Source organism: Saimiri boliviensis, chromosome 12 (assembly GCF_048565385.1).
Source record: "Saimiri boliviensis isolate mSaiBol1 chromosome 12, mSaiBol1.pri, whole genome shotgun sequence".
NCBI classification, from domain to species: domain Eukaryota; kingdom Metazoa; phylum Chordata; class Mammalia; order Primates; family Cebidae; genus Saimiri; species Saimiri boliviensis.
The window spans coordinates 65,064,352-65,089,484 of NC_133460.1; the positions used below are offsets into that span (position 1 = coordinate 65,064,352).

At 47.0% G+C, this 25,133-nt stretch overlaps 1 protein-coding gene and 1 pseudogene across 5 annotated transcripts; both read right to left on the bottom strand.

Moving 5' to 3' along the window:
• Window positions 1–1,048: 1,048 nt before the first annotated feature.
• Window positions 1,049–24,155, bottom strand: LOC101031364 (eukaryotic translation initiation factor 3 subunit C). Of its 5 annotated transcripts, none has more exons than XM_003945024.4 (21): window positions 24,015–24,155; window positions 23,786–23,925; window positions 20,743–20,808; window positions 20,453–20,642; window positions 19,625–19,750; window positions 19,385–19,439; window positions 19,149–19,258; window positions 18,295–18,422; window positions 11,253–11,412; window positions 11,025–11,128; window positions 10,310–10,451; window positions 9,991–10,116; window positions 9,762–9,855; window positions 8,291–8,481; window positions 7,849–8,073; window positions 3,869–4,232; window positions 1,908–2,067; window positions 1,749–1,814; window positions 1,573–1,660; window positions 1,309–1,471; window positions 1,049–1,213 (listed from the first exon to the last, which is right to left on the bottom strand). In XM_003945024.4, exons 2-21 carry the CDS (start codon window positions 23,884–23,886, stop codon window positions 1,131–1,133), a joined length of 2,742 nt encoding a protein of 913 aa, XP_003945073.2. In that variant the 5' UTR covers window positions 23,887–23,925; window positions 24,015–24,155; the 3' UTR covers window positions 1,049–1,130. The 5 variants fall into 5 exon arrangements, with proteins under 5 accessions (XP_003945073.2, XP_039323198.1, XP_003945072.2 ...); XM_039467264.2 differs by having other exon boundaries at window positions 11,253–11,415; window positions 24,067–24,128; XM_003945023.4 differs by having other exon boundaries at window positions 24,064–24,128.
• Window positions 20,816–23,757, bottom strand: LOC141580610 (large ribosomal subunit protein eL13 pseudogene; annotated as a pseudogene).
• Window positions 24,156–25,133: the final 978 nt, after the last annotated feature.

Genomic DNA, 25,133 nt, shown 5'->3' on the forward strand with positions numbered 1-25,133 from the left:
GACCAGGATGGTCTCAGTCTCCTAACCTCCTGATCTGCCTGAATCTTGCTCTGCTGCACAGGCTGGAGTGCAGTGGCTCGATCTTGGTTCACTGCAACCTCTGCCTCCTGGGTTCAGGTGATTCTCCTGCCTCGGCCTCCCGAGGAGCTGGGACTATAGCGAGATTCCATGTCTTAAAAAAAAAAAAAATCTAATCTGTTGTGGACTCATACTTATGTAAAACACAATAAACACAACTTAAATGATCAGAAAACAACCACATGCTTAGATGTCACAGCAAAGGCCCAGTCTCTCAGTGGACTCTCTTACTGATGGTACCTGTCTTGCTATGAACAGGTAACAGAGCATCCACACTGGTCTAGACCATCTCTCCCTTATGCCTGCTGGGGAACCCTCAGGGTCCAACTGTCACTATTGTCTCCACTACGCCTTTCCTGATGTTCCGCCTCATGGTCACATCCTCAATACATCTGTATTTTTTTTCTTTTTTTGAGATGGAGTCTTGCTCTCTTGCCCAGGCTAGAGTGCAGTGGTGTGATCTCAGCTCACTGCAACCTCCACCATCAAATGATGTTCCAGTGATTCACCTCCAAGGGTTCAAGCGACTCTCCCTGAACCCAAGCTGGGACTACAGGCGTGTGCCTCCACACCCAGCTAATTTTTGTATTTTTAGTAGAGACGGGGTTTCACTATGTTGGCCAGGCTGGTCTGGAACTCCTGACCTCATGATCTGCCTGCCTTGACCTTCCAAAGTGTTGGAATTACAGGCGTGAGCCACTGCTCCCAGCCCTTTTTTATACCCATTGTAACTTGTTATTTTTGACATTTAACAGAAAACTGTAATAACATAAGTTATACCCATTATAATTTATGTTATTACAGTTTTCTGTTAAATGTCAAAAAGCAGCAAGCTCTTTGAGGTCAGGACTGTGTACAATTTAGCTCTGCATGTGAGCCTTGTGTCTGTCATGTGGTAGAAACTCAGAAATACAATCAGCAAATGAATGGGCTCAACACACCTTTGTGGCAACAAGCAATCAACCATAACAACTTTAAATAGACCTTTAATAACTGGGGTGTCGTTTAGGACTTCAAGGTTGGATAATCGAGGCGCGGTGACAGTGGAGAGCTCAGTAGGCCGTCTGAGACTGCTGCTGGCGGTAGCCACCGCGGCGCATGTAGCCCTCGTTTTTGCGGTAGCCGTCCTTCTGGTCTGTAGGAGAGAGGTGGGAAGGAACGGGAGGGAGTGAAGGGAGAGGCGGTGAGGGCACCTGGAGCCAGGTGATGAGAGGACACGGAAGCACTCACCTCGGAAGTAGCCACCGTAGGTGCCCTGCTTGTGGTCAAATACCCGCTCATTGTTCTCCACCAGGCTGCCCAGCTTCTCAGCCAGCTGCAGAGCCAGGTTCTGCTGGGCAGTAGGCTCGGTGCGGTGCATCACCACTGTCTGCGTCGGCTGGTCCAGGGAGGCCTGACAGGCGCAAGGTAGAGGAGGGGACACGACACAGATCAGGGCCCTCTGCTCCAATCCCTCCATGGCTCCACCTGCCCACTTGGCACCCCAGCTCTTACCATTAGCTCCTCATTAATGATCATCTTGCTGATGATAGAGTGCACAGTGGGCAGATCCAGCTCAAACATGTCTGACAGCGTCTCCATGCTGGGGAGAAAGAAGGCAGAGGGCAGGGGCAGTCAGGACCCTTACCCACAAGGCTGGGGCCCCTCTGTGTGCCCAGGGCCCAGCCTACCTGATGGAGTCGTAGACACTGCTGTAGGTGAAGAGGTAGGTTCTCAGTGACTCTTCCTGGATCTTCCTGCGGGAAGAGGGGAGAGAAGGGACAGGGCCTCAGAGAAGGAGACCAACCAGTCTTTTCCCTGACGCACCACAGCCTCCCTTGTCTGCTCACCTAACCAGCATGGTGCGGACTTTGTCAGCCTCGGGGAAAAGGTCCCACACTTTCCCATTCATCTTCTCATTGATGATGAAACTGTGGCAGGTCTTCCAGTCACCCATCTTCATGGCCTTAGAGGCAGCAACCACATGTTCCCTCATGGACTCAGGGGGACCTGAAAAGGTGGGAATGAGGCAGGGCCTAGGGAACTTGGGACCAGGGCACCTGCTCCATTGCTCCTGGAGGAGCAAACCACACTAGAGACTCTCCCCATTCTCCACCAAACAGCCATGCAGTCGCCCAAGTCACTCCATCTGACAATGTACTTCAGTTTGAACTAAATCAGTCTATAGATACACTTCAGGGAACTGCTGAATGCCTCAAAAATGTTGACAAATTGTGCTTGTGTCCACATGTGCATCCTCTTAGGAAGGGGCCCACGGCTTTCATCAGATTCTGGTAAGCTTCCTTGACCTAAAAACACCTCTCCCACCGGGTGCAGTGGCTCAAGCCTGTAATCCCAGCACTTTGGGAGGCCGAGGCGGGTGGATCACGAGGTCAAGAGATCGAGACCATCCTGGTCAACATGGTGAAACCCTGTCTCTACTAAAAATACAAAACATTAGCTGGGCGTGGTGGCACTTGCCTGTAATCCCAGCGACTCAGGAGGTTGAGGCAGGAGAATTGCCTGAACCCAGGAGGTGGAGGTTGCGGTGAGCCGAGATTGCGCCATTGCACTCCAGCCTGGGTAAAAAGAGTGAAACTCTGTCTCAAAAAAAAAAAAAAACACCTCTCCCAGCTGGCTGCGCTGGCTCACGCCTGTAATCCCAGTACTTTTGGAGGCCAAGGTAGGTAGATCATCTGAGGTCAGGAGTTCAAGACTAGCCTGGCCAACATGGTGAAATCCCATCTCTACTAAAAACACAAAAATTAGCCAGGTGCCGTGATGCGCACCTGTAGTCCCAGCTACTCAGGAGGCTGAGGCAGGAGAATCACCCTAACCTGGGAGGCAGAGATCACGCCATTATACTCCAGCCTGGGTGACGGTGAGACTCCGTCTCAAAAAAAAGAAAAAAAAAAAAAAAAGAAAAAGTCAAGGTTAGGGGGTTCAGCGAATAATTCTCTACAAGCCAAACAACAATGTAGGGCTAGGCTGATAGAAACTGGCTTTTAGAACCACTGTAGGGGGAAACTGAGAGGTAGGGACTGTGGAGAAGCAGAGAGCCCTTTTCCATTGCTGCCACTTCAGCTCCAGCCAAGTCTAGCTCTGTGGGAAGGCAGGGCCAGGAGTGGCAGATTGCCAATATTCTAAGAAACAGAAATTCAGATTTTTATGGGAAATTTCTCCACGAAATAATTCTCACTACGGAAATCAAATAATATGTGTCTATGGGAACTTGCCCTTTAGCCCAAACATACACATGACCAGGAAAGGACAAATCTATAGGGGATGTGCCTGTGGACACTGGGCTCGGCTCCCTTGTCAAGCCCTCCCCTGGGCCAACCTCACAGAAAGGGCGCAGCTCAATTCCCTTCTGGTGAGTCGCCACTCACTGCAATCCCTGCAGGAGCTTTTAAAAGGGGCCAATGGAATCAATGGGAGCTTCTTGAATGATAAGGCTGTATGATAGTTGGTTTGGCTGGAATATATTGAACACAAAGGGAAGAAAAAGGAAAGAAAGCTCATGTGTGAGAGGTAAACATGAGTTGCATTAAACTCACGTGATCACTAAACTTCTCTGTGCCTCAGTTTCTCCACTAGGAAAAAGGGTATTACTAGTACCTACATCATAGGTTTATTACTAATGCAGATTAAATAACTATTTGTAAAACACTTAGGACAGTGGCAGGCAGAGGAGATGTCATGAAATCAGATGGAGTAGAGTGGTGGGAGAGTGACTCCCTTCATGTCTCTTACTCCTCATGCATCATCAGGGAGCAAGGCAGCCTGCTGCACCCTGGAGGCCCACACTCACCCAGCAGGGGCTGCCGCTCGCCCACGCGCAGCTGGTGGTGGAACTGCTTGCTGATCATGCGTCGGCGGGCATCGCTCTCGTGGGCGGCCATGTAGGGGATCTCCAGGAGCATGGCAGACACCAGGTAGACACACTCCAGCAGCTCCAGGTTGATGTGCAGGTGGAAGGGGACCTGCCGGCGCCGCTCCACCTTCTCCTGCTCCTGGTTGCGCTCCTGCAGGCTGCGCAACAGCAGGCCCTGGCCCAGAAGCTCCTTGGCTCGGCCACTGGACTGGATATCCAGCAGGGCGTTGTGCGCGTCCTTGGTCAGGCCTTGGCGGAAGGCACAGATGCCCAGCTGCACCATCGTGCGGTTGTAAAGGATCTGGGGGCAAAGGGTAATAATGCACTCAGCGGTGACAGCTGCAAGATGAGTCTTCATTTATTCCATAACTATGCCAGCTCACGTCTATAATCTCAGCACTTTGGAAGGCTAAGGTGGGAGGATCACTTGAGCCCAGGAGTTCAAGATGGGCCTGAGCAACATGGAGCCACCCCATCGCTAAAAAGATAAACCACCAAAACAAAACTAAGCAAATCTATTTCAAGCAACTACTATGTGCTGAGCACTAGGCTGGGGAGGGAGAAGAAAGTAGACAGGTCCTTACCCTGTATGGAGCTTATGTCTAGGGGTGGGGTATGGTGGGCATGAAAGCCGCACTATGAGGGGAGCGACTCAGGCTGAGAGGAAAAATAAAGCAGAGGACAGGGTCAGACAGGAAGTCTGCGCGGCGGTGGAGGTTCAAACGTTCATATAACTATAGAAGGCCTCACTGGGAAAGAATGTTTGAATAAAGACCTAAAGAAGAAAGAGCAAGTCATGCAGGCATCTGAGGAAAGAACATCCTAAAAAAAGAAAATGTGAATGAAGTGATCCTGTGGAAGAACCAGGCCAGGTATATTTAAGGACCAAGGGGAGAGACACAGCTAGGGCTGGTAAAAGATGTCACTACAAGCCGGGGGATGGGCAAGTATAAGCCATTTTATGGTTTTGAAGACAGGAAACCATGGGAAGGCTTTGAGCAAAGGTGATATGATCTGAAATAACTGAACAGGGTTCATCTGTACTATGAACACAAAAAGGGACCGGGGGGACACAACAGCGGAATCAGAGAGAAATCAGATGATGGTGGCAGGGTAAACACAGAAGTGACAGAGGCATTCTGATAAGGGACTGTGAACGGGAATGGCTGGAGAATCAGATGCAGTGTATGAGAGAAAAGTTCGAATTAAGAATGACTCCAAGGGTTCCGGTCCAAGCAACTCAGAAAAGGGAACTGCCACTAATTAAGACGGGGGCACGGTAAGTAGTACAAATCTTGGGGGAAAAGGCTAAGTGCAGTCATAACAACAACAAAAATGTGGAGATCGATGCCGGTCATAACTTACATGCAAAAAGCCTTAAAAAATGTTAGCAAACAATCCAGCAATATATAAGAGAGACAATATACATGATCAAACAGCATATATCTCAGGAACAAAAGGTAGGTATAAAAATGTAATGAATTTGGCTGGGCGCGGTGGCTCACCCCAGCACTTTGGGAGGCCAAGGTGGGCGGATCACCAGCTCAGAAGTTCGAGACCAGCCTGCCCAACGTAGTGAAATCCCGCCTCTACTAAAAATACAAAAGAATTGCTTGAGCCTGGAAGGTGGAGGTTGCAGTGAGCTGAAATTGCACCCACTCACCCACAGACACACACACACACACACACACACACACACACACACACACGAGAGTAATGAACTCATAGCTATTCATTATATGAAGATAATGAAGGAGAAATAACCAGGTATTTCTTTTTTGTTTGAGACAGTGTGGCAAGATCAGGACTCCTGCAGCCTTGACTTCCTGAGCTCAAGCAATCCTCCTGAGTAGGTGGGATTACAGGCATGCACTACTATGCTTGCTAATTTCTGTATTTTTTGTAGAGACAGGGTTTTGCTACACTGAACAGCAATGAAGATAGTATGGGATTCGCATAAAGACAGTCAATAAGATGAATGAGATAGAAAGGAATGACCTGAAAAACACCTACCCTTATAGGTAATGTGGTTTTTCACATGGTTTTCCACAGACACCAAAGCAATACAATGGGGGAAAGAAGTCTTTTCTACAAATGATGATGGATCAACTAGGTAACCATGTGGAGAAAAAAGAAACCCCTTCTTCTGACTGCGGTTTTGAACAACAAGAAACCCTGATCCCAACCTCACCAGATGCAAAAATCAAACCAAGACCAACTATAAGACTAAATATAAAAGCTAAAACCCATAGCAACTTACAAAAATATAGAGAAATTTTTAAAATCCTCATGAATTTCAAGTAGGCAAAGGTTTTTTAGACAGGATCCAGAAAATAATTACTATGAAAGAAAAAAACTGATGCATTAGATTTCATCCAAAGGCATGGTTAAAAAAATGAAGAAGCAAACCAGACTGGAAGGAAATATTCTCAATAATTGGAGGCTGGGCATGGTGGCTCATGCCTGTAATTCCAGCATTTTGGGAGGCTGAGGCGGGCAGATCACCTAAGGTTCAAGACCAGCCTGGCCACCATGCTGAAAACTCATCGCTATTAAATATATAAAAATTAACTAGGCATGGTGGCGCGCGCCTGTAATCTCAGCTACTAAGGAGGCTGGGGCAGGAGAATCACTTGAACTTGAGAGATGGAGGTTGCAGTGAGCCGAGACTGCACCACTATACTCCAGCCTGGGCAACAGAGCGAGACTCTGTCTCAAAAACAACAACAATGCCCCTTGCCCCCCAAACTCAAAAGATCTTTGAGACAAGGCTGGGCAACATAATGAGACTCTATCTCTATAAAAAATAAAAAATTAGCCAGGCCGTAAAAAATTACATGTCCTAGCTACTATGGAGGCTGAGGTGGGAGGATCACCTGAACCAGGGAATTCAAGGCTACCACAGGCCATGATCATGTCACTACACTCAGCCTGAGTGACAGTGCAAGGCCCTGTCTCAAAAAACAAAAAGAAAAAAAGTTTAAAAGACCACCACCACCAATGGGCGTGGTGGTTCACCCCTGTAATCCCAGCATTTTGGGAGGCTGAGGCAGGCAGATCACTTGAGGTCAGAGGTTAAAAACGAGCCTGGCCGACACGGTGAAACCCCATTTCACTAAAATACAAAAATTAGCCAGATGTGGTAGTGGGCACCTGTCATCCCAGCTACTCGGGAGGCTGAGGCAGGAGAATCTGAACCTGGGAGGCGACTGCTGTAGTGAGCCGAGATCGCACCACTGCACTCCATCCAGCCTGGGCAACACAGTGAGACTCCCTCTCAAAAAAACACCGACACCACTAAAAGTTGACAAGGAGGTCCCAAACACTAGCAGGAGTGTAAAATGGTAAAACCACTTGAATTTCTTACAAGAATATAGCAGCTTCATTCATCAGAGCTAAAAACTGGAAATCAACCAGGTGTCCACCAGGAGGAAAACAGATAAAAAAGCAGACAGGAGGGCTGTTTAAAAAACCAGCATTACAACCAGAGAGGTTCACTAGGTGCTCTACACATAAACATTTCCTAATTGCCTTGAATGCACATTTACAGGATCTACACTCCCAGACACAGCTTTTTTTTCCCCCAGCCACAGCATTTTTTTCTTTTTTTTTTTTTTTTGAGATAGAGTCTCACTCTATTACCAAGGCTGGAGTGCAGTGGCGTGATCTCAGCTCACTGCAACCTCTGCCTCTTGGGCTCAAGTACTACCAAGCCCGGCTAATTTTTTTTTTTTTTTTGTAGACACAAAATAATGTGTTCACATGCAGGAGGACTGCAGGATGCTGGCATCTGGGAAAGACCAAGTTTTTACTTAAATTTGCTCTGGCCAAACAGGTGGCTATTCTGGTTAAGCCATTTTGCCAAAAGGACAGGGGCCTGTGGCATCTCCTTCACCTCCAGGGCCTCCCCACCCTACCTGCACTGGCGGGTCCGCATGCTGAATGTTATCCTGCAGGTGGCTCATGAGCATGAGGTCACGGGCCTGGTACCAGCGGGAGTGCAGGGCATGGTGGTAGATGTGGCAGAGGATGGCACACGTGCGGATCCGGTCTGTGCGGTCCTTGGCGTAGATGTACTTGCACAGTCTCTCCATCAACACAGCTGAGTCCTCACCCTCATTTTCTGCCTGGTCTTGCTCAGACTGGGGAGGAAAGGAGGTTGTTTGATAAGGAGATTGGTTTTAAAAGCCACAGCTTCTAGCAACCAAAGATGAGACTCTCTCCAGTCTCATTCTAATACCTCAGTTTCCCTCGCTGCTCCACCTGAGGAAGTCTCTAGAGAGTAGCCGATTTGCCATCAAGGCCTGACGGAAGTGGAGGGCAGGCAGACACACCCATTCCCCTCTGCCATGCACTCACCTTTGAGGAGCCCTCAGGCGGGGTCAGCTGCCGCTGATGGGCCTTGTAATCGAACTTGTAGTAGGTGTGCAGGATTCGCAGCAGGTAGATACGGCAGACCTCCTCAGTGGTACCCTTCTCCTCCAGGTAGCGCTGCACGCGCTCGATGATGGCGCACACCTGGGCCTCGTCCTTCAAGTGCTCCACGTACTCTGGCAGGGAGAGCACCCACCCTCATCTCAGCTGGGCAGCCAGGCTTTCCCGACCATCTGTCACCACTCATTCCAGTCACCCTGACCCTCTTCTGCACCCGTCAGAAAAGTCTAGTCACTGTGCCCCGGAAAGACCATATCCCACTCCCAGGACCCAGAACCTTCCTGTCCCACAGCTTAGGAAAAAAATCCCAACTGCCAACTTCTGCCAATAAGGATCTGCCAGGTCTAGCCCTTGTCTGATCTCCCACAATTCTCCCTCTGCCTTACCATGCTCAAGTCACACTGGCCTTGTTATTCCTGGAACGTCAGGCAGGGTGCTCTCTGCTCCTCCTGTCAGGCACTGTCTTCAGCTGATTCTTCCCCTGACTAACTCCTCCTCGTCGGATCTCACCTCAGGCAGACCCTACCTAAGGATGCTTTCTCTAGCCATCAGCTACTGCAGTCACCCCTCCAGTCACTTTTTACCACAGGGCCCTATTTTAACTTCAAACACACACTTCACATTAACTAGAATTATTATGATTATTTGAGACGGAGTTTCATCACTCTTTAGCCCAGGCTGGAGTGCAGTGGTGTGATCTTGGCTCACTGCAATCTCTGCCCCGCTGGGTCCAAGTGGTTCTCCTGCCTCAGGCACCCACGTAATTGGGATTACAGGTCCACCACACCCAGCTAATTTTTCTATTTTGAGTAGAGTCAGGGTTTTGCCATGTTGGCCAGGCTGGTCTCAAACTCCTGACCTCTGATGATCCACCTGCCGCAGCTTCCCAAAGTGCTGGGATTACAGATATGAACCACTGCTCCCAGCCTAGAATTATATTATTTAATATCTTACTATTATTTGCCAAACTGCCTTTCTCCATCCAGTACAAAAGGTAAGCTTTTGGCTGCCTTGCTGATCCCTACGGCCTTGACTTGATGGGCATATTCACACTTTTACTCAGTATGCTTCACTTTCACACCCCAATGCCTCTCACCCAAGCTAAACAAACCAAGTGAATAGATACCTTACCCCAAGGGTTCTCAAAGTATAGCCCTGAGACCAGCAACCTGGGAGCAGGCTAAAGGTGCATGCCATCAGGCCACACCCAGACCTATGGAATCAGAAAGGATGGGACTGGGAACCAGTCTCATCAGGCCCTTCTGTGTTAATGCTGGGGTAAGGAAAGGCTGGCTTTTCAAGCACTCTGACTTAGTATAATCCTTACAAGGCTCTAAACCTTGTATTATTCCCTGCACTTTTCCTCTCACCAAAGCCTATGCTTGCTCAGGCTCACCTTGGGAGTGAGGATCAGTATTTTGCATTATTTTGGTGAATTCTTCATCCATTCGTTCCACTAGAGTTAGGATGCAGCCACGGACACGCAGTGGCTAAAAAGGAAGTTGAAGGAGGAGTCAACAAATCAGTCCAGATCTCAGTCCCAAACCCCAACCCTCCTGCCTCCCTGAGCCTCCCCTAAGCATAAAACACACAACTCCAATTATCCTGACAACTCCTCCCTTTACCTGGTCAGCGTTGTGCAGGTTCTCACTCTCTTCCAGAATATTCTCTCCAACAAAAATGTTGGGATTTGCAAACAGGATGTCCATCAGCTCATTGATGCAGTCCAGACACTTCCCCCACATCTCTGGCTGCCAAGATTTCAGACCACAGCAGAGTCAGGTGTGAAGGTAGAGTAAGCGGATGCCCTCTCCCTTCAGCAGGAATCGTGGGGCCTTCCACCACCAAGACTGCTTCCATAGCCCCTGAATCTTGAGATGCGAGGTACCTTCTTCCCCCAACCCACCAGCTATGCCCTGAGAGGCTCCTCTTCACTGCGCTCACCTTCATGTAGGTTGCCAGGTTGGGGTTGTAGTCATAGAGAGAGGCGATGATATTGAACTTTATCTTGACAATGACACCCTCTCCCAGGTTGTTTTCTGCCGCAATCTGAACCAGCAGTTGTAGCAGCTCAATCTGGGCAGCACTAGAAGGCAGAGAACTGGGTAAGGCTTTGGAGACAAATCACAAAGTCTCTCCCAGGATGCCCTCTTCAGATCACCCCTATCATCACCACCCGTATTGCTGCTTCTCCTTTATAAATTCCAAACAGAAGCAGCAATAATCCTAACCATCCTGAAATGCTGTGAAATGCTTTCACACCTACCACCATCCTCTGTTACCTAATGACTGAAGATAAACATCCCTTTAGTTGTTTAATCTTAAAAAAAAAAAAAAAAAAAAAAAAAGCTGGGCTTGGTGGCTCACGAGTTTGAGACCAGGCTGGCCAACATGGCAAAACCCCATCTCTACTGAAAATACAAAAAAGGAGGGAACGTTATCTCATTTTATAGATAAGAAAACAGCCCCAAAAGGTTAAGTGATTGGTTTCAGGTCACGAGAAGAGTAAACAGCAGATAATGAACGGGGGAGCCCCAAGCATACCATTCCTCTACTACAGTCACACTCAGACTCTCTCAACAATCCCTTCCCCAATCTCTACCATAGGGAAAAAGAGCTTCCACCCCGTAATCCCACCACCCAGGCCCACAAATCTTACCGATCAGTTCCCTTCTTGCCTCGTGCCTGTAGGATCTCATTCAGTTTCTTGATAACGACAGCATGGGTGATCTCTGTTCCCTTGGCAAACATTTTTGGCTTCTCCTGTACCAGTACACATCCTGTTGTACGCATGCCAGTGCCAACTTGTTCTTCCCTTTTCCCCACAAGGGGACCTTTATGCCCTCCCAAACCATTCCCCAATTCATTTTACCTCTTAAACCCTCACCTTAACCAGGGGCACTCCACCCCGGACCCTTTCCCACTCCCCGCCTTCATTGTCCTCCTCCTCCTCATCCAGGCGCTTGGATTTCCTGTCATGCTTCTTCTTGGCTTTGTCCTCCCGTTTCTTCTCGGCTGCCTTCTTGTCCTCATCTGTGGTGGGCGCCCTGCTGGGACACATGGGAGAAGATGACAGATCAGCCCCTCCCCACCTCTAAGGCTTCTTCCTACCATCAACTTCCTACAACTCCTGGATCCAAGTTATGCTATATAAGAATAAACTGGCCGGGCGCGGTGGCTCAAGCCTGTAATCCCAGCACTTTGGGAGGCCGAGGAGGGTGGATCACGAGGTCAAGAGATCGAGACCATCCTGGTCAACATGGTGAAACCCCGTCTCTACTAAAAATACAAAACATTAGCTGGGCATGGTGGCGTGTGCCTGTAATCCCAGCTACTCAGGAGGCTGAGGCAGGAGAATTGCCTGAACCCAGGAGGCGGAGGTTGTGGTGAGCCGAGATTGCGCCACTGCACTCCAGCCTGGGTAACGAGTGAAACTCCGTCTCAAAAAAAAAAAAAAAAAAAAAAAAAAATGAACTAGAGTGCACAGTTAACCATAACCATAACCATATCTAATAATACAGAGCACTAACCAGGCCACCCTAGACATATTCATAGAAATAAACTGTCAGCCGGGTTTGATGGATCACTTGACGTCAGGAATCCAAGACCAGCCTGGGCAACATGGTGAAACCCCATCTCTACTAAAAGTACAAAAATTAGCCAGGCATGTGGGTGTATGCTTGTAGTCCAGCCACTTGGGAGGCTGAGACACAAGTAAGAATCGCTTGAACCCAGGAGGCAGAGGAGGTTACAGTGAGCCATGATCATGCCACTGCACTCCAGCCTGGGTGACAGAGCAAGACTCAGTCTCCCTCCTCCCCAAAAGAAGAAAAGAAATGAAACAACCTGTCATTTTGCTCCAAAGCTAGTATCTACAGTTTTCCAAAGAATCCACAAACAACTTATTTTCTTTGACACCAGTTGCTTTCTTCAGACTGACCAATAATCATTCACCAAAAATGAATCCGTTTCCCCAAACAAATGTGTAAAAACATTTTAAAAAACTATTCCTAAACTGTTTACTCCCTTTCTGTCCTCTCTTCTGACAACTGATTAATCTAAATTCTGAATTGCCGGGCGTGGTGGCTCACGCCTATAACCACAGCACTTTGGGAGGCTGAGGTGGCAGATCACCTGAGGTTGGGAGTTCAAGACCAGCCTGACAAACATGGAGAAACCCCACCTCTACTAAAAACACAAAATTAGCTGGGCATGGTGGCACATGCCTATAATCCCAGCGACTCAGGAGGCTGAGGCAGGAGAATCACTTGAACCCAGAAGGCAGAGGTTGCAGTGAACCAAGATTATGCCATTGCACTCCAGCCTGGGCAACAAGAGCAAAACTCCATCTCAAAAAAAAAAAAAAAAAAAAAAAAGTCTAAATTCCAAATTAAAAAAAAAATGTTCACTACACAAAAGGCCCCCACAAGACAGAAAAAGAACACCAGCTACCTCAAAATGGTCTTAGGCTACTGGACGTTGCCTGAAGCCATCTCCAGACTTTAATACGTATTTAAGTAAGAAAATACAAACCAAATGGCAAAAACAAATTACTTCAAACTTTGCAGAATAAATCTTTCCAGAAAGACTCAACACTTCTGAAACCTCATGTGTAATTATCATAATCTACCATTTGAACCTTTATAAATATATTTAATTTTCATTGCTTAAAAGGTTTGAATACGTTTTTGGAATAGTCTATAAATTTACCAGTTAAATTAAATTAAATTAAAATCTTGTGTTGTTAGACCAGTGTTCAAACCTGTAATCCCAGCACTTTGAGAGTTGGAGATGGGCATACTGCTTGAGCCCAGGAGTTTGGTACCAGCCTGGGCAACACAGTAAAAACCCCGTTGCTCTTAAAAAAAAAAAAAAAAAAAAAAAGCTTATGGATCTTTCCCCTGTACCACTGCAAAACTCTAATGATGACTTACTTTATAGGTAAAATCCTTTGCAAATATGCAAAGTATGTTCATTAAACTAAAACCTCTTGGTCCAAACGATCTCTATAGCTCTGAAATCAGAAGAGCTAAAGCTATTTATAAAATGAATGCTTTGAAAAAACTTAATCTTCCTTTGCGTAAAGTATTACTCCTAGCTCTAAAGATAATGTGATCCACACCTCAAAAGGAAAATGTACTACATACAAAATTCTAACTGAAAGAACTAAGACTTGGCTTGACCTCTATGACAGATTATACTCTGGTATATTCATATCTTGTTAGAAACGATCAGATAGGCTGGGTGCAGAGGTTTTCTGCCTCTTAGAGTAGATGGCAGCTCTGTAAGATTTCACAGGTCAATAGTGACATCAGGTATGGATTAACCGTCCTCTAAAACCTTCAGATCAATATCCGTAAGACAACAGACAGCCTTATCCCACATCAAAGAGGCTGAAGCTCATGAGAATAAACCCACTCCTTTACAAGCTTGTTTTGACCAAAAGATGAAGGCTGGCCGGGCGCGGTGGCTCAAGCCTGTAATCCCAGCACTTTGGGAGGCCGAGGCGGGTGGATCACAAGGTCAAGAGATCAAGACCAACCTGGTCAACATGGTGAAACCCCGTCTCTACTAAAAATACAAAAAATTAGCTGGGCGTGGTGGCACGTGCCTGTAATCCCAGCTACTCAGGAGGCTGAGGCAGGAGAATTGCCTGAACCCAGGAGGCGGAGGTTGCGGTGAGCCGAGATCACGGCATTGCACTCCAGCCTGGGTAACAAGAGTGAAACTCCGTCTCAAAAAAAAAAAAAAAAAAAAAAAAAAAGAAGGCCGAGAACTGCTGATGAGGAAAAGGGTATGTTTAGACTGGCTGAACGTGGAGTTGCTGAAAACCCTTACTGGCAGAGTGCCTATCATGTTTTCCACAGCATCCATCAACCCTGGGTGGCATACTCGAGGAGAGCTAACATTTTAGAGTTTACACAGAAAAATGTGCAAACATAATCCACTATTCTGTGGTTTTGCCCTCTCTCCTTTTTCCCCTTTTTCTCCTATGTTAATCCCGCTTTTGCTCGGTTGGAAATAAACCTGAAAATGTGTCTCCCTTGTTATACAAGTGAAATAGTGTCTGTGAATTATTCTTCTACACTACAAAGCCACAAACTCTCAATGTCCAAAAGCTTTTGACACTTGAAATTCTAACATTATTTCCTCAAGGGTTTCCCTCAGAGCATTGATTCAACTAATTTTACATTTTTTTGATTAGGTATTCGAGTTAGTTTACAGGTTTAAAAAAACAAACAAACAAACAAAAAAAAAACAACAAAAAAAAACAGGCCAGATGTGGTGACTCACACCTGTAATCCCAGCACTTTGGGAGGTCGAGACAGGCAGATCACCTGAGGTCAGGAGTTCGAGACCAGCCTGACCAACATGGGGAAACCCCATCTCTACTAAAAATACAAAATTAGCCGGGCGTGGTGGCGCATGCCTGTAATCCCAGCTACTCAGGAGGCTGAGGCAGGATAATCGCTTGAACCCTGGGAAGCGAAGGCTACAGTGAGCCGAGCCCGCCCCAGTGCACTCCAGCCTGGGCAACAGAGCACGACTCCCATCTCAGAAAAAAAAATACAGAATGAACTTCAAAATAATTATGATGAAAGAAACCACATTCTCCAAATTACATACCGTTGATTCCATTTACATAAAATTCTAGAAAATGCTAACTTACCTAGTTATAGAAAGCAAATTAGTGGTTGCTCAGGGAGAGGGTGAAGAAACTGGGGCAGGGGAGAAGTGTTACAAAGGGAAAGGTGGAAATATTTAGGTGTGAAATGTTTAGGAATTATGTTTTGATTGTGGTGAGTCCTATGAGTGTAAACGTATGTCACAATTTATTAAATTTAACTTTAAACAAGTACAGTTATTATGTCATTTATACCTCAAGAAAGCTATTATGAAATTTAAAATAAAGAGGATAAACAGAAAGTATAAGATATCATAAAATGGTAAGAATAAATACACCGATAACCACAATAGGCTGGGTGCAGTGGCTCAAACCTGTAATCCCAGCACTTTAGGAAGCCCAGGCAGAAGGATCACTTGAGCCCAGGAGTTCAAGATCACCCTGGGCAACATGGCAAGACCCTATCTTGATTTTAAAAAAAAAATTATATACACACATGTGTATATATATATATATACACACATACACACACACATGCATATATATAATACAAATAAAAAAGCAGAGATTTTATAAGAGATTAAAAAAGACACACCAAAAACCTAGCTGTGCTTAAGAGACAGTCTTAATCACAGAGCATGGCTGAGTTAAAAATAAAAGGACCGGAAAAGATACAGGTTGGCTTTTCATAAACGTCAGTTATCAGGTAGCGGGAAGTTCCCTTCTATTCCTAACTTCAATGCTTTTATTAAGAAGAAATATCAGGATTTTTTTCAAATGCTTTTTTTTGCATCTGCTGAGATGACTCTACAGCTTTCTTTTGTCTATTATTCTACTAATATATTAGTTGATTTTCACATTAAATCATTCTTCTATTAGGGGATAAATCCCCCTTGGTTTGGTAATGAAAAAAAAATTTTTTTTTTTTTTTTTTGAGACAGTTTGGCTCTTGTTGCCAAGGCTGGAGTGCAATGGTGCAATCTTGGTTGACTGCAACCTCCACCTGCCAGGTTCAAGCACTTCTCCTGCCTCAGCCTCCAGAGTTGCTAAGATTACAGGTATGCGCCACCATGCCCAGCTAAGTTTGTATTTTTAGTAGAGACAGGGTTTCTCCATGTTGGTCAAACCCGTCTTGAACTCCCGACCTCAGTTGATTTGCCTGCCTCAGCCTCCAAAAGTGCTGGGATTACAGGCATGAGTCACTGTGCCCTGCCTATGAAATTTTTTTAAAAACTTTTTTTGGGGGATGAGCCCACTCATCCTCCATCCCCTTACAGGCGAGGAGGGGGTGCTCCCATATGATCCTTTTTGTATGTTGCTGGGTTTGGTTTTCTACTATGTTGTTGAGGACTTTTGAGTTTATATTTATAAAAATATAGTTTTATAGTCTTATAGTTATCTTTTCTTGCGATGTCTTAAGTCTAGACAGGAGCCTTTATAAACACACATGTGCAGTGCAAACCACACACCAGCCCAAACAATGGGAGAGTTCAATGCATAATTATTCAAAGACAAAAACATCACGTACAGTAGATATAAAAGATGTGAGCCAGTAACAACACTGATAGTTCTGTAAGATGTCAACAGGTTAAAAAAACGAGTTTCATGATCAAGCAGGCTTTTGAGATGGTTAATAAAACAAAGTTAGGTATATTTATTTTTGTGGAACTTTTCAGAGGTGGTTGTAAACCCTCTAAGAGTGGGTGTGACAGACAATGCTGCCCAGTCTTGACCAGTGTTCCCCAAAGCATTTGACAAAAAAAGGCTTCTCAATAAAATGCCCACCAAGTAAGCTGGTTAGCCTGTCTAGACCTCGAGGGGGTTGGAAATTCAGTACCTCCTAAAGCAGCATGACCACAACTTTTAAATGTAGGAAAGCAACCTCAAGAGTAATAATTCTTCCCATTAAAAGGATACTGTTTGTCTGGGTGCAGTGGCTCATGCCTATGATCCCAGCACTTTGGAAGGCTGAGGTGGGAGGATTTCTTGAGCCCAGGAGTTTGGATCAATGTGGGGTACATAGTGAAACCCCATCTCTACTAAAAATACAAAGAAGCCAGGTGCAGTGGCTCACATCTGTAATCCAGCACTTTGGGAGGCCAAGGCAGGTGGATCACGAGGTCAGGAGTTCGAGACCAGCCTGGCCAACATGGTGAAACCCTGTCTCTACTAAAAATACAAAAATTAGCCTGGAGTGGTGGTGCACACCTGTAGTCCCAGCTACTTGGGAGGCTGAGGCAGAAGAATCACTTGATGAAGCCAGGAGGTGGAGGTTGCAGTGAGATGAGATCATGCCACTGCACTCCAGTCTAGGCAACAGAGAGAGACTCCATCTCAAAAAACAAAAACAAACAAACAAAAAAACAAAGAATTAGTTGGGCGTCCTGGTGTGTACTTGTAGCCCCAGCTACCCGAGCCTGAGGTGGGAGGATCACCTAAGCCTGAGAAGTCAAGGTTACAGTGAGCTGAGATCGTGTCACTGCACTCCAGCCTGGGTGACAGAGTGAAACCCTGTCTCAAAAGAGTACTATTTATCTGTAGTTTGCACAAACTGGCTAAGAAAAAAATTAAAGTGCTATTTTTAGCGGGCTTCAGATTTCACTCTGGTGGGATACACAGGAGCAGGTATCACTTTTATTTCAAAAGGAGAAACTGAGACTTAAGGTCAAGTAACTTACATGAAGTTGTACAGCTGCTAAAGGCTGGGAGACAGACTCCACACTGGGATCCTCCCCAGTTCTGACTGTCCCAGTAAAGTTCTGTGGGATTTTACTGAAAATAAAGTTCATGAACACTTGCAGCAGTCTGTATGCTGTATATGCACTAAGAAGTTCTCAGGAAGGGTGACAACAGTAGCAGCGTACACTGAGGGCTCACCAGACGCCAGTCCTAGATGAACTACTTCCTTATATCACACCTCCCTGTATTCCTGCAGCTGTTCGGGAAGGGAGGGTTCCCTGTCTTAGTTTACAGATGAGAAAACTGAAGATCAGACAGGTTAAGTAGTTTGTCCAGTATCACACAGCTAACAGATGCCAAAGTGAGATCTGCACCCAACCCACACACAGTGAGTAGGGCTGTGGGTAAACATCTGGACTCTGGAGCCTTCAATTCTCATCTTCAGGACACATTAGCTTTGTGACTTTAGCCAACTAATACACTTGACTCTCTGATCCTACAGTAAAATGCTAAGAGTTGGCTCCTCCAACCTAAACGGACTCCATGTCAGAATCAATAACGTTCAAGCCAATGAAGGGCTTTCCACCATTTCCAATGTAACCCTAGCTCCCACTACTTTTCTTACTTTTTAAGAAATCTTGAGGCCAGTGCGGTTTGTTTCCCTTCTTCCTCCTCTGAGTCAGAATCAGAAGATGTGGAACCTGTGTCCCAGTCTTCGTCATCTTCAGAATCTTCTGAGTCCTCATCTTCATCCTTAGAGGGAAAAAAAAGAGGTCCAGGAGGAAGATACAGAGATTGCCTGGTTTCCTAAACTGACGGATGCTCGCCTCTACCCTCCTTACAAACCCATGTTCCAGACATTTCTTTTCTTTTCTGTTTTTTTTTTTTTTTTTGAGATGGGAGTCTCCCTCTGTTGCCCAGGCTGGAATGCAGTGGCAAGATCTTGGCTCAATGCAACCTCTGTCTCCCAGGTTCAAGCAATTCTCCTGCCTCAACCTCCCAAGTAGCTGGTACTACCTATAGGCGTATGCAACCACAACCGTCTAATTTTTGTTTTTTAGTATAAACAGGGTTTCACCATATTGGACAGGCTGGTCTTGAACTCCTGACCTCATGATCCACCTGCCTTGGCCTCCCAAAGTGCTGAGATTACAAGCATAAGCCAATGTGCCTGGCCTATTTATACTTATGAGTAGAACAACAGTGGCTACTCATGGAATCAAGGTATCAAGGGCTGGAATGAACCATCAAGCCCCAGAGTGATGCTGGGACTTGGCCCCAGGGACACACACAGCTCCCCCTGGCAGAGCTGAGCCCAGATCCCTGTTCACTCACTGCTCTTATGTTAAGAGGAAGCCTGTTCTCAACTCCACTAAATTACACCCCTCCCAACCCTAGCGGTTTGAGTCTTTTCTTTTTCCCCCAGGGATTCAGGAACAACCTCTGGCAGGAAACCACCCAACTAATCCTGGTTCTTACATCCATCTTTTTGAGGAACTTGCGACTCTCCCCACAAGAAGCATCTGATTTCTTCTTCAAGAAAGTTGCAGCACTGACTCCGTCCTCATCCTCATCCTCATCTGAAGAGCCTAGTGGGAATGGAGGGAGAGAGATCCTGAATGCTGAAAAGCCAGACTGGAGGGCAGCCAAGAAACTAGGTCGAGGGCAGTGCTAACTCTGGACTTCCTATTTGCAACAAAGGTTATTCTGCTCACCTTCTGAATCCTCCTCATTCTTCTCAGCATCTTCATCTGCAGACTGCTCAGGGTTCTGGACAGAGAGAAGTGAGAGAACAATCACAGATGCTTGCCAGCCATAACCCCACCCCATCCCTCTACCCGAGACAGTTCTGTCATGGTTCCTGCTCCAGCCACCTCCCACTACCAATTACATCTTTGGGCCTCGGTCACGGGGTCACTGTTCCCACAGTTCACTAAGTGCCTCTAGCCTCCCACCTGCTTGTAACTTGTGATATGGGACTCAAAATCACGGTTGTATTTTCGGATCTTCTGGCGCAAGGTGCTCAAAGCCTTGGCATTGTTCTTGTTCATCTTCTTCTTCCCTTCCTTATCTTCCCAAAGCTAAAGGGGAAAGGAAAGAAAGAGAGAACAGTGATCAGAAACTAAGTAGTGTTTCCTAAACGCCAGGCTTCTTCACCACTTTTCAGTCTGGCTATCAGCATACCACTGGTACTCCTTATTAACTACATGTTAGTTTTCTTCTTTTGAGACAGAGTCTTGCTCTGTCGCTCAGGCTGGAGTGCAGTGGCACAATCTCGGCTCACTGCAATCTCCACCATCTGTGTTCAAGTGATTCTCCTGCCTCCACCTCCTGAGTAGCCGGGATTATAGGTGCTTGTCACCACGCCCAGCTAATTTTTATATTTTTAGTTGAGATTGGGTTTCACCATGTTGGTCAGGTTGGTCTCAAACACCTGATCTTGTGATCTGCCCAAAAGTGCTGAGATTACAGGTGTGAGCCACCACACCTGGCTTATTATTTTTTTTCTTTGAGACTGAGTCTTACTCTGTCACCCAAGCTGGAGTGCAATGGTGCGATCTAGGCTCACTGCAACCCCAAGACATGGTTTCACCATATTGGCCAAGCCGGTCTCGAACTCCTAACCTTGTGCTCCACTCGCCTGGGTCTCCCAAAGAGCTGGGATTACAGGCGTGAACCACCGCATCTGGCCCTGTTAGCGTATTTTTTAAAGATCCTATACATTCCACCACTAAAAGTACAAAACCATGAATAAGCAATGGTAATAAATACAGACATCACACCTCATTAAGATAGTCCTCTAGGTCAGCCAAGATGCGGATATAGAACCGGGGGACACCTTCTTTGTCCACAATGCTCTTGGCCTTCCCATATGCTTTTCCCAGGAGCTCAAACTCTTCCAGGCACTTTGTGACATCGCGAATCTTCATGGCATTACGAATGGTCCGGATAAGGTTGGTCAGCTCCTCAAACCTGGGTTAGGAGCCCGATACCACATTGAACATGCCCACTGAGGGGAAAACTCACCACTGCTCCCAGAGACTCCCATCACCCAGCCTCCCCATGGTTTCACCTCTTGTCCTTGGCACTTCGGACAACTCTCTTAGTATCTTCTTCATCCTCGCTCAGCAACAATGGCCTGTTTGGAAGGAATAGAGACCATTAATCTCCTTTCCTACTCCTAGTCTTTCCAAGAGATCCCTATTTCCCTTCTCAGGACGGGTGGAACTGAGTAACCCAGGCCATCCATACCACACCCATCCTCTTTTTGACTCCTCCTCAAGGCCACTTCATATACAACTCACTCTTTTAAGTGTACGTTGAATAAGGCCTTTTGCTCAGTGTTGTAGCAAACACAACGGTGACAGTCACTATCCTCTCAAAAACAAATGAAGGTGCTTATTCACTGTGTAACTAATGACACAGAGGCACAAGTCACTATAGAAATACCGGAAAAAAAAAAAAAAAAGAAGTTGGGTTGTGCACAGTGGCTCATGCCTGTAATCTCAGCACTTTGGGAGGCCAAGGCAGGTGGATCACCTGAGGTCATGAGTGCAAGACTAGCCTGGCCAAAATGGCAAAACCCTGTCTCTACTAAAAACACAAAAATTAGCTGGATGTGGTGGACTGTGCCTATAATCCCAGCTGCTCGGAAGCCTAAGGCAGGAGAATCGCTTGAACCTGGGAGGCAGAGGTTGCAGTGAGCCGTGATCACACCATTGCACTCCAGCCTGGGGAACAAGAGTGAAACTCTGTCTCAAAAAAAAAAAAAGAAAAAGAAAAAAAGAGGTAGAGAAAAACGATACTTGGGCTATCATGAACAGAAAAGGCTTCAAGGAGGTAAAGTACCTAAACTAGATCTCAGCAACATTACTCAAAATATGAGAGGCCAATAGCAAGGGGGAAGTCTCCATGGCATGAATATCTCCAGTGTTAGTATTTTTCTATGATACTAAGACCACATCACAGGCTCACAGTCAGCAACAGTACCACTATTCTTTTTGCTTGTTAAGAGACAAGGTCTCACTATGTTGCCCAGGCTAGCCTCCAACTCCTGAGTTCAAGGGATTCTCCCACCTCAGCCTCCAGAGTAGCAGTTGGGACTACACACATGCCCCATCTTGCTTGCCTCTTTTTCCTTCCTTTTCATTATTTTTTGGATTATTTTATTATTATTATTATTATTATTATTATTATTTTTCTCAGCATGACTGCGGATTTATTACAAGTCCCCGAGGGCTTCACTTTTTCTTCTCCACGTCCTGTTCTGCAGCTTCCCTGGCTCTTTTCGCTCATATGCCGAAGAGCCGGGCATTGGCACGGGCCATGCGGAGACTAGCGAAGGTTGTGAAATTCTCCTCCTCAGTGATGACTCGTGCTTTCTCCTTCTTATAGACATTGAGGATGGGCATGACCGGTCCTGTCAGCTGGATGGCGAGCTTCAGTTCCTCAGCAGAACTGTCGCCCTTCCGCGGGGCCGAGGGCTTCCTCGGGAACAGGATGAGTTTGGAGCGGTACTCCTTCAGCCGCTGCACGTTGGCCTGCAGGGACTCGGTGGACTTATTCCGCCTCCTCGGATCCACAGAAATGCCGATGGTCCTGGCCACCTTCTTGTGAATGCCGGCCACTCTGAGCTCCTCCAGGCTGAAGCCGCGGCCGGCGCGCACCTTTGTGTGGTACCGAACCGTGGGGCAGCGCACGATGGGCCGGATGCGCCCCCCGACGCGGGGTGCGGGGCGATGCGGTGCGCCTTGGCTTGCCGGGTCTTGAGTCTACGGATCTTCCGGGCCAGCTGGTTGAACCACGTGGCCACGCGCCGCTGCCAGTCCTTGTGAAAGTGGGGCTTAAAGATCATGCCATTCCGGCTGGGCGCCATGGCTGACTACGGCCCTGCGGCTCCCGTGCAGGACAACCTATTTTTATTTTTTTGAGATGGAGTTTTGCTCTTATCACCCAGATGGAGTGCAATGGCGCGATCTCGGCTCACTGGGACTTCTGCCTCCCAGGTTCACGAGATTCTCCTGCCTCAGTCTACTGAATGAGTAGCTGGGATTACAGCTGCCTGCCACAATACCCGGCTAATTTTTGTATTTTTAGTAGAGACCATGTTGGCCAGGCTGGCCTCAAACTCCTGACCTCAGGTTATCTGCCCACCTCGGCCTCCCAAGTGCTGGGATTACAGGCTTGAGCCACCTGCCTGGTCTGAATTATTTTGTATTTTATGGCAAATGACATTGGTTTCCACCTGTAGAAGTGATACGAAATCATATGCATATTGGCATATACATGTGATACTTTTAAAATTAGTAGCACGAGCATATGGCAGATGTTTTAAGAAACACCATTCCAGTGGAACACAGTGGCTCATGCCTGTAATCCCAGCACTTGAGAATGCCGGGCAGGAGGTTCACTTGATCCCAGGAGTTCAGAACCAGCCTAAGCATCACAGTGAAAACCCTTCTCTACAAAAATTTAGAAACAATTAGCCCGCTGCGATGGCGTGATGCTGTAATCCCAACTACTTGAGAGGCTGAGGTGGGAGGATTGCTTGAGATCTGAAAGTCAAGGCTGCAGTAAGCTATGACGCCCCCCACCCCCACCGAAAAATGAAAACCCATTCCATTGTTTCAAAGGGTTTTAAAAAATTAATGTAAAGAAACGGGGGATGGAATTTACGTAGAAATTAACAGGCATGTAAAATGTTTAAGCTCCTGCGTACAAAGAAGGTGGCCAGACCTCAAAGCCACATCAGGGGGCTCCCAGATATGAACCAAGCATTTTGCATTTCCTTTCATGAGCAGTGGGAAGTCACTAAAGCCTTCTCGGCGGTAAGATGAGAGCAGAAAGAAGGTAGAGGCTGTAGACTTAAGAGGCTGAAGCTGATGCCAAAGATGTGGCCAGTGGGAAACCTCTCCCCTGTGACTCTATCCCCTGTGCCTTGTGGGTGGACTCCCGCTATCATAGCCCTCTAGGGCTCTCTCTCCAACACCGCTCCGATCCCGCAAACTCTGGTCTTTGTCTGAACCCGATCTCCCCACCCTCACGTACACTGCCTTCCACAACCCGTGTAACCCCGCACCCCCAGAACAGTCACCACCACAGCCCCCGCCACTCACTGTTTGCCGTAGTTGCCTCCGACAGGCTTGGTGACGAGTTCCTCCCCGGATAGGGACGACTCGGACTCGCTGTCCGAACCAGTGGTGAAAAACCGCGACATGGCGACGGGGCGGAGGTGCTACGGCCAGCGCTGCCGGACCTGTGGGGGAGCCAAGGCGTCAAGGGCCACGCAAAGAGGCCCGGGCAACCACCTTCCGATCCCCTATCCCTCACTGGCCCCATCCAGACCTCGACCCAGGTCTCCCTTCACGATACACGAGGCCCAAAAAATACCAACCACCTGAGGTCTCTATTCACACCGCTGAGCCGGGACGGCGGAAATGCGAAGGCGGGCCTTGCATCACTTCCGGGAAGCGCCAACGAACTACATTGGGAGACTACAACTCCCAGTGGCCTTTGGGACACACGGGGGCGGGGACAAGCCTGATGGAACTGGGCACTGAGAGACAGCACTCGCGGAGGCCGAAGGCTGCGGATCACTTTAGACCAGGAGTTCGAGACCAGACTGACTAATGTGATGAAACCCCGTCTCTACTAAAAATCCAAAAAATTAGCTGGGCGCAGCTACTTGGGAGGCTGAGGCAGGAGAATCGCTTGAACCCTGGACGTGGAGGTTGCAATGAGCTGAGATCGCGCCACTGCACTCCAGCCTGGGCGACAGAGGGAGACTCCATCTCAAAAAGTAAAATATGAAGTAAAATAAAGTAAAACCCTGACTTCATCCCGGAACCGCAGAACAGGAATATAAGGGCCAGTGCCCATGTGACGAGCACTGACGGTGAGCTGCTAGGATTTGGAGTGAGGCTTAGAGCCGACTTCTAGTCAGACTATTTGGGCTCAAATTCCAACTCCGCCACTTTAATTAGACAAATTTTCTAACCTCTCTATGCCTCAGTCTCCCCAAGCTATCAAATAACAATACCACCTCTTCATAGAGTTTTATGAGATTAAAATGACTTGGCGTATCTGAAGAATTTGGAACAGTGCTTTGTACAGTTAGTTCCTGAGCATTCATTACGAACAAGCAATGTCCTAGATATTGGATACAGCAGTGAGAAAAACATAAAAGTTTCCTGATTTCAAAAGGAACTCACATTCTGGTGGTCCAACATAGTTAACAAAATGCGTAACAAGATAGTACTAGGCAATATAAAGACATTAAAATATAGAGTTATAGAGGAAGCTACAAAGGTCTGGACCTCTCTGAAGAGGTGATATTTGAGCAGAGATTCAAATGACAGGAAGGAGGGAGCCATTCAAAGGTCATCTAGGGAAAAGAGCATTTCCAGCAACCGCAAAGGTCTTGAGGCAGAAATGAGATTGGACAGTTCTAGGAATAAGGAGAAG

Bases quoted from the DNA above. Each gene is read 5' to 3' on its own strand.
- LOC101031364 (XM_039467264.2), bottom strand. From the start codon at position 23,886: ATGTCGCGGTTTTTCACCACTGGTTCGGACAGCGAGTCCGAGTCGTCC. The intron at 1,815-1,907 runs GTGAGCAGACAA...CTCTTCCCGCAG, and splicing joins GTCCGCACCATGCTGGTTAG to GAAGATCCAGGAAGAGTCAC. The intron at 1,661-1,748 runs GTAGGCTGGGCC...CTTTCTCCCCAG, and splicing joins AGTGTCTACGACTCCATCAG to CATGGAGACGCTGTCAGACA.